This window comes from Mesoplodon bidens (genome assembly GCF_964165515.1).
Source record: "Mesoplodon bidens genome assembly, chromosome: 2".
In the NCBI taxonomy this organism is placed as follows: Eukaryota; Metazoa; Chordata; class Mammalia; order Artiodactyla; family Ziphiidae; genus Mesoplodon; species Mesoplodon bidens.
The window spans coordinates 82285671-82300397 of record NC_138177.1 but is presented as its reverse complement, the minus strand read 5'-3'; the positions used below and the strand labels follow the sequence as shown (position 1 = coordinate 82300397).

Below are 14727 nucleotides of genomic sequence, written 5' to 3'. Positions count from 1 at the left end.
GTTCCCACATCCCTTCCCTCATGCATCTCCCTCCTCCTTTGGTTTTTAAATAAAAAAAAAAAGACACATTTTTCATTTTCACCAAGAACTTTATTGAACAATGTATTCAGCATTTTGTTCCACTACCTTTTGCCATTTTTCAGGCAACTTCATAATTCCATCTTCCCAACACTTTTTATCTTTTTGAGCAAAGAACTATTCCAGGTGCCTTTTACAGTCTTACGGGGAATTGAAATTTTTTCGTTAAGAGAATTGTGTAAAGGCTTAAATAAATGGAAATCGGAAGGTGCAATGCCTGGTGAATACGGCGGATGAATCAGAACTTCCCAGCCAAGCTGTAACAGTTTTTGCCTGGTCATCAAAGAAGTATGTGGTCTTGGGTTATCCTGATTGAAGACTATGCATTTTCTGTTGACTAATTCCGGATGCTTTTCGTTTAGTGCTGCTTTCAGTTGGTCAAATTGGGAGCAGTACTTGTTGGAATTAATTGTTTGGTTTTGCGGAAGGAGCTCATAATAGAGGACTCCCTTCCAATCCCACCATATACACAACATCACCTTCTTTGGATGAAGACCGGTCTTTGGTGTGGTTGGTGGTGGTTCATTTTGCTTGTCCCATGATTTCTTCCATTCCACGTTACTGTACAGTATCCACTTTTCATCGCCCATCACAATTTGTTTTCAAAACAGAACATTTTCATTATGTTTAAGTAGAGAATTACTATGTGGAAATATGGTCAAGAAGTTTTCTTTTTGCTTAACTTATGTGGAACCCAGACATCAAAGTGATGAACATAACCAAGCTGGTGCAGATGATTTTCAATGCTTGATTTGGATATTTTGAGTATGTTGGCTATCTCCTGTGTGGTATAACATTGATTGTTCTCAATTAATGTCTCGATTTGATTGCTATTAACTTCAACTGGTCTACCCGACCATGGAGCATCATCCAGCGAGAAATCTCCATGAAACTTCACAAACCACTTTTGACATGTTTGATCAGTCACAGCACCTTCTCCATACACTGCACAAATCTTTTTTTGCGTTTAAGTTGCGTTTTTACTTTTCTTGAAATAATAAAGCATAATATGCCCAAAATGTTGCTTTATTTCTTCCATCTTCAATATTAAAATGGCTGCACAAAAATTCACCAGTTTTGTTTTGTATTTTTAATGCACACTGATGTGAGATCTGTCACAATACAATCTAATAAAATTGTTTGGAATGAAGTTAAAGACAACTAGGTGCTACTAGAGCCATCTTACAGAAAAAAACTAAATGAATCTTTTGGCCACCCAACCCAATATCTATCTGTATTTGTACCATCTATGGTGTCATATTTTGATCTTGTTTGTTTTGAGGTCAAAATTGTAGTTCAGTTTGCAAGTTGGCAGTAAGAGCTAAAACTCTCTTAATGTCGATTATAATTATAGAATACTTAAAATTTTTGATATAATGTTTGGATAGTTACATTACACACCTTGTGTTCAAAGATCTTTTGATGTTCAGTATTTTATAAATAATGTAGAATAGATCCATAACAATTTATCATTTAATAAGAAATTTCTTAAGTGTTTAGTTACTAGGAACTCTGCTAGATATTATGTAAATCTTCTCATAAACATGTTTCTGAAGAGTTACCATTATGTCTGCCATCTTTCAAGGAACCCGTTGTGATACCACTTAACCATACTGCAGATTAAGAACACATCCTTCCAAAGAGTCTCAATGGATTGAAGAGTAGGGAAGGATTGATTTCAACATTTTTGAAATTTCTTTTGGTCTCAGAAGTCTGTCAATTTGTTATTCTTGGAGTTATTTGGAGATAAAGAGAGTACCAGAGGGAGAGGAAATCTAGTGAATATTTTAGTAGAACTTTGTTAATTAGAACTCCTAATTCTGGGTGGAGTTTGTAGTTGTACTGCTCATGAAGAAAAATACTTTGAGTGTAATAGCATCAACAATATTTCAAATCTATTATTCGTCATAAAATAAGATGATAAGTCTAGTTCAAATAGATATCTATTTGGATATATTCTAGTAATGAATATGGAAGATTTGCAGGTATTTTAAGCATGGCCTTATGAATTGGTATAAAATATGTCCTCTGATTTTACCTCACCTTTGGATTCTATGTTTTATACTCAGGCTGCTTGAGGCACTTTCTTTGGACAGTGTTGAGGACTTTGATACATTTCTTTTCAGATGCCTGACCTTTTTTTTTTTAGATGTCATTAGAATTTATTGAAATACTGTCTGATGTACATAATAATTCAGATAGGTAACAGTGTGTGTTGAGAGGACCCAAGACCACCCACAGGCTCAGTGATTCACTGGGAATACTCACAGAACTTAGCAGAACTGTTGCATTCATGGTTTTGGTGTATTCAGCTGAAAACATACGATTAAAATCAATAGAAAAGGCACATAGGATGAAGTCCAGTAGAGATCAGGTACAAACTCCTAGTTGTTCTCTCCCAGTGGAATGATACGGACAGTGCTTAATTCTTCCAGAAATGATTTGTGGCAATGTGCACAATGTATTGCCAACCAGGGAAGTTCACCCGAGCCTTGGTGTCCACATTTTTTTATCAAGAGTTCATTATGTAGGGTTGGCTAATCTTAGTTCTTCAGCCCCTCCAGAGGTCATGCTGCTACCGTGTGGTTCAAGGTCCCCACCATAAATCATGTTTTAGCATAAACTATCTGACATGGCCCAAGGCTTCAGGTAAACAAAGATACTCTTAACAGGCAGGATAATAAAGCTTTAGAGGTTATTTTCCAGGAGCCTGGCACAGGCCAGACCTTTTTTAAGGATGTGCAGGGTTTGGACAACCCAGACCTGCTAAGTGAATCCTATAGAGCATACCATATTATCCAGGGTTCTTTTAAATTAACATAAAACATATTAAGAATCCCTGTGTAGGCTCCTGTTAAACATTATGGTAACTGACTTAGTAAGCAGAGAAAGTTGGGATCTAAGCCTGCAGGGGAAGAAGCTAACAAGAGGCAAGGTGATGTGAATACCTGCAGAATATCTGAAAGTATCAAGAATTAGAAACACCATTTACCTCTGAAGGCAGGGGTATAAAATAGAGCTGGAAAAGGATTATTTGAAAGTTTTTTCTTTCTTTTTTTTTTTTTTTTTTTTTGCTGTACGTGGGCCCCTCACTGCTGTGGCCTCTCCTGTTGCGGAGCACAGGCTCTGGACGCGCAGGCTCAGCGGCCATGGCTCACGGGCCCAGCCGCTCCGCAGCATGTGGGATCCTCCCGGACTGGGGCACGAACCCGTGTCCCCTGCATCGGCAGGCGGACTCCCAACCACTGCGCCACCAGGGAAGCCCTATTTGAAAGTTTTTAAAGGAGCTCTTAACCCTTGGATCCCTAGTTCTCTAGCCAAAGCATCCTAGCTGCTGTCCTCCCTTCCCCAAAAGAAGACCAAAAGTTTACTTTTGGATGGATGAATTAAGGAAGATCTAGATTTTGGGAATACCAAGTATGGCTGAGGGGAAAGGGCAGAGGTCATTCTAAAAAGGGAAGCGGCCGTAAAAAGAAAACCGAAATTGAGTTATTTGTAGTGAGGTGGATGGACCTAGAGTCTGTCATACAAATTGAATTAAGTCAGAAAGAGAAAAACAAATACCGTATGCTAACACATATATATGGAATCTAACAACAACAACAAAAAAAGTGGTCATGAAGAACCTAGAGGCAAGACGGGAGTAAAGACACAGACCTACTAGAAAATGGACTTGAGGACACAGGGAGGGGGAAGGGTAAACTGGGACAAAGTGAGAGAATGGCATGGACATATATACACTACCAAATGTAAAACAGATAACTAGTGGGAAGCAGTAGCATAGCACAGGGAGATCAGATCGGTGCTTTATGACCACCTAGAGGGGTGGGATAGGGAGGATGGGAGGGAGACGCAAGAGGGAAGAGATACGGGGACATATGTGTATGTATAACTGATTCACTTTGTTATAAAGCAGAAACTAACACACCATTGTAAAGCAGTTATACTCCAATAAAGATGTTTAAAAAAAAAAGTGAAGCAAGTGGTGGGTATGGAGGGAATTAAGTGAAAAATGGATTCTGAATATTGAGACAACTTTATCCTGCTCAACTCTTCGAATTCTGGCAGCCAGGTCTATTTTCAGTAAGCAGGAAAATGAAGGACTTCTGTCTGGAGAGACTTGACTGGCCCAAGAGGAAAGACCTAGTCTATTCCTCAGTGAAACACCCCAGGGTTTCATCTGAGCTCCCTAAGATGAGGCTCAGTCAATGTCTTGCCTCTTCACTGACAGCCTTTGATTATCTTGTAAGTGCTTCACTCATGTGAAGAGCAAACCACGGATCACCAGACATGTAAGGAAAGTTTCTCACATGAGACAAATGGAAGAAAGGAATTTAGAGGATACAGAAACCATACAGGGAGCAGAATACATATATCAAAAAAGAATTAATATCTTTAGGATGCCAAAAAATTAAATTCATGAAATAAGAATAAGTTATAAAAAGGAACATTTACAGAATAAGAAAGAGTTCTTGGAAATTAAAGATATTGATACATTAAAAATTTCAGTAGGAGAGTCGGAAGATAAAATTGAGCAAACCTCTTGGAAAGGCAAAAGATTAAGAAAACAAGAAAAATGATAAGATCAATCTGGAACATCTAACAAGTGATTAATTAGGAGTTTTGGAAAAAGAACAGGGAAAATAGAGGGGAAGAAGTCACAGAAACAATTCAAAGGTTCCTACTGAAATTTTAGAAAAAGAGGCATAAAAAAACAGATCCTAAAAGTTTACAGAGAAAAAAATAGCTTCACCCAAAAGATTTGGATTGTACATAATGGCACATTAGATTCCTCAACAATAATATTAGAAATTGGAAGAGAATGGAGCTAAGGCTTAGGAAGAATTATATATTCAGCCAAATTATGAATCAAATCTGAGGGTAATGATATTTTTATATGTTTTCTCAGATTGCTACTGGAAAATATGCTTCAGCATAAAAATAGGAAGATAAGTGATTTTGGAAACAGGATCTGTCACTAGAGAGAGAAAGGAAGGTCAGTCTCAGGATTGTGAAAAAGGAGATCAGCAGGATGATGGCTGTGCTTCAGGTTGAGAGAATGGAAATCCAGGTTAGAGTTAGGAGGATAGAGAGCCTCAGGAAGGATTTATCAGAGAATAAAATGGAACTGATGGTTTATCTGATATGTTTAATTATATTGAGACAAATTTTGAAACTCAAGTATAATTTGGAAGTAAATTAATAACTGTTACATTTAAAACTACATCAACAAAAATACCCACCAAACTTCAGACCAGTAGTTAACAGCAGGGAAAACAAAAGTTGAACAAAATAATATAGTAATTGTAAGAAAAACGTGTTGTTAACTAAATTGGAAGGATGTGAGCCAGGGAATATATGTGGGGAAGTTTATGTGGAGATGAGCTGATAGTGTATACGAAAGCTAAATTATCTTAACTATAGGGGAATATAGTAAATAGCTAAAACTTTTTTTAAAATCAAGAAAGAGCACTAAAAAATGTACTTAGAAATACAGTGGTAAATAGAAAACAGGTCAAAGAGTTTAAGTAATTGGCTCAGGAAAGTGGAAGGAAAGGAAAGTGGGGAAGATAGGACAGGCTATTAGATTTTTTAAAAATTCAACTTTATTGAGACATAATTTATGTACAGTAAAATGTATTTATTTTAAGAGTATGGCTTGATGAGTTTTGACAGATGTATATACTTCTGTAACAACAGTGGCGATCAAACTGTGAATAGGTCCATAATCTCAAAATGGTTTATTTGTGCCCCTCTTCAGTCTACCCCATTCCTTGGCCCCAGGCAACTGCTGGTCCGCTTTTAATCATTATAGATTAGATTTCTCTTTTCTAGAGTTTCAGTGAAATGGAATCATAAGGTATGTGATACTTTGTTTCTGGGCTTTGGCTCAGCATGTTTTTGAGACTCACCTATGTATATTGCAATAAAGGTAATTTTTTTTCCTTTGTAGTATTCCATTGTATGGCTATACTATGATTTGTTTTATTCATTCACCTGTTGAACATTTGTTCAACCTTTGGTCCAGTTTTTGGCTATTATGAATAAAGTTGCTATGTACATTTGTGTACAAGTCTTTTTGTGGGCATATGTTTTAGTTTTAACGTTTCAGTCTGTGATCTGTTGTGAGTTAATTTTTTTTGTTTATTGTGTGACGTAAAGGTTGTGCTTCATTTTCTCCCCATAGGGCTTTTTAGTGTTCCGGCATTATTTGTTGAAAAGGTTATCCTTTCTTGATTGCATTACCTTGGCACTTTTGTTCAAAATCAATTGATAAAATCAACAGATGTTGAGTCTCTTTCTGGACTCATATCTATTTCATTAATCTATGTTCCTGTCCTTAATGAGAATACGACACTGTGTTGATTAACTTTTATAGTTAAGTTTTGAAATCAGGTAAGTCCTCCAACTTTGTTCTTTTAAAAATAGTTTTGGCCGTTCTAAGTCCTTTGCCTTTATTGAATTAGCTTTTCTGTGAAAATAAAAGGTTGCTGGGATTTTGATTGGGATTTCATTGAATCTGTAGATGATTTGGGAAGAATTGTCATCTTAACAGTATTGACTTTTTCATTCCCTGAGCATATCTGTCCACTTATTTAGGTTTTCTTTAATTTCTCTCAGCAGTGTTTTGTAGTTCTTAGTGTATAGTTCTTGCACATGTTCTATTTCATGTTTTTTGATGCTAGTATAAATGGAATTGTTTTTAAATTTCCATTTCTGTTCATTACTAGCATATAGAAATCTAATTTATTTTAGTTTGCTGAACTTGTATCTTATTTACTGAAGTCATCTTCTAGTTTTAGTGGCTTTTTATTTTAAGATTGCTTAGGCTTTTCCTTGTACATAGTCATGTCATCTGTGAATAGAGGTACTCTTCCTTTTTCCTTTTTGATTTTTATGCCTATTATTTCTTCTTCTTATTGCCATGGCTAGGACTTTCAGTACCTTGTTGAAAAGAAGTGGTGAGAATAGAGGGACTTGATTTGTTCTCAACTTTAGGAGTAGGGTCTTCTACCATTAAGTATGATGTTAGCTGTAGGGTTTTCTTGAAGACGCCCTTAATTAAGTTGAGGATGTTGCCTTGTAGTTGTAGTTTACTGAAAGTTTTTTCATGAATTGGTGTTGAATTTTGTCAGATGTTTTCTCTACATCTAAAAAGATGATTGTATGATTTTTTTCTTTTTATTCTGTTAACATGGTGAATTATAGTGATGGGTTTTTGAATGTTAAATTAGACTTATATTCCTGGGTTAAACTGCATTTGGTCATTGTGTAGTATCCTCTTTATATATTTTCACTTTTTGTTAAGGAATTGTTAAGGAATTTTGCATCTGTGCTTTTGAGATATATTGGTTTTTAATTCCCTTGTAATGTCTTTGCCTAGTTTTGGTGTCTGAGTAATGCTGGCTGCAAAAAACAAGTTGATAAATGTTTTAATGAATATTATGTTTGATATACCACAGGCTACTATGACATAATTCAACTAATATATAATTAAATACTCTGCTATTGTGTAGCTTAGTACTCCCTGGCTTGTAAGAAACTCAGTTCAAACTGATTGATATAAAAATATTTTTTTAGCTTAGGGGCTCTGAACTAGAGCTTCAAGTTTGGCTGAATCCAAGTCTGTAGATGTTACTGTCAATAATATGCATGTCTCTTTCTATTTTCTTTTGTTATTTAGTTTCTACATGTTGGGAGAGAGTTAGACCCCATCAGCTCCAGGATTATATATTACGTAGACCTTGAGATTGCAAAATGAGAGTCCCTCTGTCTGCTGGTGTCTGTAACAATACGTATGAAAGGACTTGATTGCCTTTACTTGAGTCACATGTACTCAATCACTTTGTGTAGGTCAGGGGTTGGCAAACTACAACCTGCTGGCCAAATTCTGACTGCTGCCTATTTTTTAAAAATACAGTTTAAATGGAACCCAGTCATGCTCATTTGTTTATGTATTGTCTAGGGCTGCTTTTATTTTTTTAAAATACAGTTTAATTGGAACCCAGTCATGCCCATTTGTTTATGTATTGTCTAGGGCTGCTTTTATGCTGCAACAGCCAAGTTTAGTAGCTGCTATACATACTTATGGACTGCAAAGCCTAAAATACTTACTTTATAGGAAGAGTTTGCTGATCTTTGGTCTAAAGGTTATGGATACTCTAGCTAGGCTGTGTTAATTTGTTCTGGAATCAGAGCCACTTTTTGACAGCTTTGTCATAATCACAGTGAGGGAAGGAGAGCTGTTTCCAAAAGGATTGGCAGTTCCTAAAAGGAAAGAATGCCAAATAGACACCTTTCTCCCCAGTAAAAACAGTTTTTGTATTACAACTCATTTTTTGTTCTGTCGTGTAGACATAAGGTAAACATGATTATGTGTGTTTTCACACTGATATAAGTGTTAATAGAATAATATACTAAAGTAGGAGATACAGGAGAATGTGTAAGGATATAGTAATAGAATCTCTAAATTATGTGAAATATAAAGATAACAGTCTGTAAAAAATATAAATTGATGGATTATAATTTTTCCTTTCTCAGATGATGAAACATGCATGGGATAATTACAGGATATATGGATGGGGACATAATGAACTGAGACCTATTGCAAGGAAAGGACACTCCACTAATATATTTGGTAAGTTTTTTTTTGAATTTTATTTTACTTATTTTTTTATACAGCAGGTTCTCATTAGTTACCCATTTTATACACATCAGTGTATATATGTCAATCCCAATCTCCCAATTCATCACACCACCACCCCGCCCCCGCCACTTTCCCCCCTTGGTGTCCATACGTTTGTTCTCTACATCTGTGTCTCAATTTCTGCCCTGCAAACCAGTTCATCTGTACCATTTTTCTAGGTTCCACATATATGCGTTAGTATACGGTATTTGTTTTTCTCTTTCTGACTTACTTCACTCTGTATGACAGTCTTTGGACCTATCCACGTCTCTACAGATGACCCAATTTCATTCCTTTTTATGCCTGAGTAATATTCCATTGTATATATGTACCACATCTTCTTTATCCATTCGTCTGTCGATGGACATTTAGGTTGCTTCCATGTACTAGCTGTTGTAAATAGTGCTGCAGTGAACATTGGGGTGCACATGTCTTTTTGAATTACGGTTTCCTCAGGGTATATGCCCAGGAGTGGAATTGCTGGGTCATATGGTAATTCTATTTTTAGTTTTTTAAGGAACCTCCATACTGTTCTCCATAGTGGCTGTATCAATTTACATTCCCACCAACAGTGCAAGAGGGCTCCCTTTTCTCCACACCCTCTCCAGCATTTGTTGTTTGTAGATTTTCTGATGATGCCCATTGTAACTGGTGGGCGGTGATACCTCACTGTAGTTTTGATTTGCATTTCTCTAATAATTAGTGATGTTGAGCAGCTTTTCATGTGCTTCTTGGCCATCTGTATGTCTTCTTTGGAGAAATGTCTATTTAGATCTTCTGCCCATTTTTTGGATTGGCTTGTTTGTCTTTTCAATATTGAGCTGTATGAGCTATTTATATATTTTAGAGATTAATCCTTTGTCCATTGATTCATTTGCAAATATTTTCTCCCATTCTGAGGGTTATCTTTTCATCTTGTTTGTAGTTTCCTTTGCTGTGCAAAAGCTTTTAAGTTTCATTAGGTCCCATTTGTTTATTTTTGTTTTTATTTCCATTACTCTAGGAGGTGGATCAAAAAAGATCTTGCTGTGATTTATGTCAAAGAGTGTTCTTCCTATGTTTTCCTCTAAGAGTTTTATATTGTCTGGTATTACATTTAGGTCTCTAATCCATTTTGAGTTTATTTTTGTGTATGGTGTTAGGGAGTGTTCTAATTTCATTCTTTTACACGTAGCTGTCCAGTTCTCCCAGCACCACTTATTGAAAAGGCTGTCTTTTCTCCATTGTATATCCTTGCCTCCTTTGTCATAGATTTGTTGACCATAGGTGCGTGGATTTATCTCTGAGCTTTCTGTCCTGTTCCATTGATCTATATTTCTGTTTTTGTGCCAGTACCGTGTTGTCTTGATTACTGTAGCTTTGTAGTATAGTCTGAAGTCCAGGAGCCTGATTCCTCGAGCTCCATTTTTTTCCCTCAAGACTGCTTTGGCTATTTGGGGTCTTTTGTGTCTCCATACAAATTTTATGATTTTTTGTTCTAGTTCTGTAAAAAAAATGCCATTGGTAATTTGATAGGGATTGAATTGAATGTGTAGATTGCTTTGGGTATTATAGTCATTTTCACAATGTTGATTTTTCCAATCCAAGAACATGGTATATCTCTGCATCTGTTTGTTTCATCTTTAATTTCTTTCATCAGTGTCTTATAGTTTTCTGCATACAGGTCTTTTGTCTCCCTAGGTAGGTTTATTCCTAGGTATTTTATTCTTTTTGTTGTAATTGTAAATGGGAATGTTTCCTTAATTTCTCTTTCAGATTTTTCATCATTAGTGTATAGGAATGCAAGAGATTTCTGTGCATTAATTTTGTATCCTGCAACTTTACCAAATTCATTGATTAGCTCTAGTAGTTTTCTGCTGGCATCCTTAGGACTCTCTGCAAACAGTGACAGTTTTACTTCTACTTTTCCAATTTGTCATGTCATCTGCAAACAGTGACAGTTTTACTTCTTCTTTTCCAATTGTATTCATTTTATTTCTTTTTCTTCTCTGATTGTTGTGGCTAGGATTTCCAAAACTATGTTGAATAATAGTGGTGAGAGAGGACATCCTTGTCCTGTTTCTGATTTTAGAGGAAATGCTTGCAGTTTTTCACCATTGAGAATGATATTGGTTGTGGTTTTGTCGTACATGGCCTTTATTATGTTGAGGTAGGTTTCTTTCCTCTTTGCCCACTTTCTGGAGAGTTCTTATCATAAATGGGTGTTGAATTTTGTCAAAAGCTTTTTCTGCCTCTATTGAGATGATCATATGGTTTTTCCTCTTCAGTTTGTTAATATGGTGTATCACATTGATTGATTTGCATACATTGAAGAATCCTTGTGTCCCTGGGATAAATTTCACTTGATCATGGTGTATGATCCTTTTGATGTGTTGTTGGATTCTGTTTACTAGTGTTTTGTAGAGGATTTTTGCATCTATGTTCATCAGTGATATTGGTCTGTAATTTTCATTTTTTTTAGCATCTTTGTTTGGTTTTGGTATCAGGGTAATGGTGGCCGCATAGAATGAGTTTGGGAGTGTTCCTCCCTCTGCTATTTTTTGGAAAAGTTTGAGAAGGATGGGTGTTACCTCGTCTATAAATGTTTGATAGAATTCACCTGGGAAGCCATGTGGTCCTGGACTTTTGTTTGTTGGAAGATTTTTTTTTTTCTTTTCTTTGTGGTACGCAGGCCTCTCACTGCTGTGGCCTCTCCCGTTGTGGAGCACAGGCTCCGGACGCGCAGGCTCAGCGGCCATGGCTCACGGGCCCAGCCGCTCCACAGCATGTGGGATCCTCCCGGACTAGGGCACGAACCCGTGTCCCCTGCATCGGCAGGCGGACTCTCAACCACTGTGCCACCAGGGGAGCCCTGTTGGAAGATTTTTAATCACAGTTTCAATTTCATTACTTGTGATTGGTCTGTTCATATTTTCTATTTCTTCCTGGTTCAGTCTTCGAAGGTCATACCTTTCTAAGAATTTATTCTTTTCTTCCAGGTTGTCCATTTTATTGGCATAGAGTTACTTGTAGTAGTCTCTTAGTATGCTTTGTATTTCTGCGGTGTCTGTTGTAACTCCTCCTTTTTCATTTCTAATTTTATTGATTTGAGTCCTCTCCGTCTTTTTCTTGATGAGTCTGGCTAGCGGTTTATCAATTTTGTTTATCTTCTCAGAGAACCAGCTTTAATTTCATTGATCTTTGCTCTTGTTTTCTTTGTTTCTATTTCATTTATTTCTGCTCTGATCTTCATGATTTCTTTCCTTCTGCTAACTTTGGGTTTTGTTTGTTCTTCTTTCTCTAGTTCCTTTAGGTGTAAGGTTAGATTGTTTATTTGAGATTTTTCTTCTTTTATGAGGTAGGCTTGTATTGCTGTACTTCCCTCTTAGAACTGCTTTTGCTGCATCCCATAGGTTTTGGATCATCATGTTTTCGTTGTCATTTGTCTCTAGGTATTTTTTGATTTCCTCTTTGATTTCTTCAGTGATCTGTTGATTATTTAGTAACGTATTGTTTAGCCTCCATGTGTTTGTGTTTTTAATGTTTTTTTCCCTGTAATTGATTTCTAATCTCATAGTGTTGTGGTCAGAAAAGATGCTTGATATGATTTGAATTTTCTTAAATTTACTGAGGCTTGATTTGTGACCCAAGATGTGATCTGTCCTGGAGAAGGTTCCGTGTGCACTTGAGAAGAAAGTGTAGTCTGCTGTTTGGATGGAATGTCCTAAAAATGTCAATTAAATCTATCTAGTCTATTGTGTAATTTAAATCTTGTGTTTCCTTATTAATTTTCTGTTTGGATTATCTGTCCATTGGTGTAAGTGAGGTGTTAAAGTCCCCCACTATTATTGTGTTACTGTCGATTTCCTCTTTTATAGCTGTTAGCAATTGCCTTAGGTATTGAGGTGCTCCTATGTTGGGTGCATATTTATTTATAATTGTTATGTCTTCTTCTTGCATTGATCCCTTGATCATTATGTAGTGTCCTTCCCTGTGTCTTGTAACATTCTTTATTTTAAAGTCTATTTTATCTGATATGAGTATTGCTATTCCAGCTTTCTTTTGATTTCCATTTGCATGGAACATCTTTTTCCATCCCCTCACTTTAAGTCTGTATGTGTCCCTAGATCTGAAGTGGGTCCTTTGTAGACAGTATATATATGGGTCTTGTTTTTGTATCCATTCAGCCAGTCTGTGTCTTTTGGTTGGAGCATTTAATCCATTCACTTTTAAGGTAATTATCGATATGTATGTTCCTCTTACCATTTTCTTAATTGTTTTGGGTTTGTTATTGTAGGTCTTTCCCTCTCTTGTGTTTCCTGCCTAGAGAAGTTCCTTTAGCATTTGTTGTAAAGCTGGTTTGGTGGTGCTGAATTCAGTTAGCTTTTGCTTGTCTGTAAAGCTTTTGATTTCTCCATCGAATCTGAATGAGATCCTTGCTGGGTAGAGTCATCTTGGTTTTAGGTTCTTCCCTTTCATCACTTTAAATATGTCCTGCCACTCCCTTCTGGCTTGTAAAGTTTCTGCTGAGAAATCAGCTGTTGACCTTATTGGGGTTCCCTTGTATGTTATTTGTCGTTTTCCCCTTGCTTTCAATAGTTTTTCCTTGTCTTTAATTTTTGTCAATTTGATTACTATGTGTCTCGGTGTGTTTCTCCTTGGGTTTATCCTGTATGGGACTTGCTGTTCTTTCCGGACTTGGGTGGCTATTTCCTTTCACTTGTTAGGGAAGTTTTCGAGTATAATCTCTTCACATATTTTCTTGGGTCCTTTCTCTCTCTCTTCTCCTTCTGGGACCCTCATAATGCGAATGTTGTTGCGTTTAATGTTGTCCCAGAGGTCTCTTAGGATGTCTTCATTTCTTTTCGTTCTTTTTTCTTTATTCTGTTCCTCAGCAGTGAATTCCACCATTCTGTCTTCCAGGTCACTTATCCATTCTTCTGCCTCAGTTATTCTGCTCTTGATTCCTTCTAGTGTATTTTTCATTTCAGTTATTATATTGTTCATCTCTGTTTGTTTGTTCTTTAATTCTTCTAGGTCTTTGTTAAACATGTCTTGCATCCTCTTGATCTTTGCCTCCATTCTTTTTCCGAGGTCCTGGACCATCTTCACTATCATTATTCTGAATTCTTTTTCTGGAAGGTTTCCTATCTCCACTTCATTTAGTTGTTTTTCTGGGGTTGTATCTTGTTCCTTCATCTGGTACATAGCTGTCTGCCTTTTCATCTTGTCTATCTTTCTGTGAATGTGGTTTTAGTTCCACAGGCTTTATGATTGAAGTTTTTCTTGCTTCTGCTGCCTGCCCTCTGGTTGATGAGGCTAGCTAAGAGGATTGTGCAAGTTTCCTGATGGGAGGGACTGGTGGTGGGTAGAGCTGGCTGTTGCTCTCTTGTTTACTTTTTCTTATTACTGTTTTCATTTTCTACCTTCATTTTAAAAGTAGGATCTAAGTTTTTAGGTACTTTCTAAAACCTGAGTACTGTAGTACCCTCTTATCTAAGGTTTTGTTTTCCGTGTGCAGTACTCAGTTACCTATAGTAAACCTTGGTCTGAAAATATTAAATGGAAAATTTCAGAAATAATCCATAAATTTTAAATTGTGTGTCTTTCTGAGTAGCGTGATGAATCTTGCACCATCCTGCTCCCTCCAGCCTAGGGTGTGAACCATCCCTTTGTCCTGCTTGTTAGTCACTTAGTAGCCATGTGGATTATGAGATCAACTGTGGAGATATTGCAGTGCTTGTGTTCAGGTGACCCTTATTTTACTTAATAATAGCCCCAAAGCACAAGGGTAGTGATGCCAGCAATTTGGATTTGCTAAAGAGAAGCTGTAAGTGCTTCCTTTAAGTCAGGTGTCCCCAACCCGTGGGCTGGATACCAGTACTGGTCTGTGGCCTGTTAGGGACCAGGCCTCACAGCAGGAGTGAGCGGCGGGCAAGCAAGTGAAGCTTCATCTGCCGCTCCCCATTGCTCACATTCCTGCC

General features: G+C 36.9%; 1 protein-coding gene across 4 annotated transcripts in view; it reads left to right on the top strand.

Annotated features, from left to right (window-relative positions):
• The window catches only part of MAN1A2 (mannosidase alpha class 1A member 2), a 150456-nt gene that overhangs the window by 31235 nt on the left and 104494 nt on the right, over positions 1 to 14727 (top strand). For all 4 annotated transcript variants that reach the window (XM_081226513.1, XM_081226512.1, XM_081226514.1 and 1 more), the window contains exon 3: positions 8620 to 8716. In XM_081226513.1, the coding sequence (XP_081082639.1) occupies positions 8620 to 8716 (97 nt within the window). The remainder of the gene's footprint in view (positions 1 to 8619; positions 8717 to 14727) is intronic.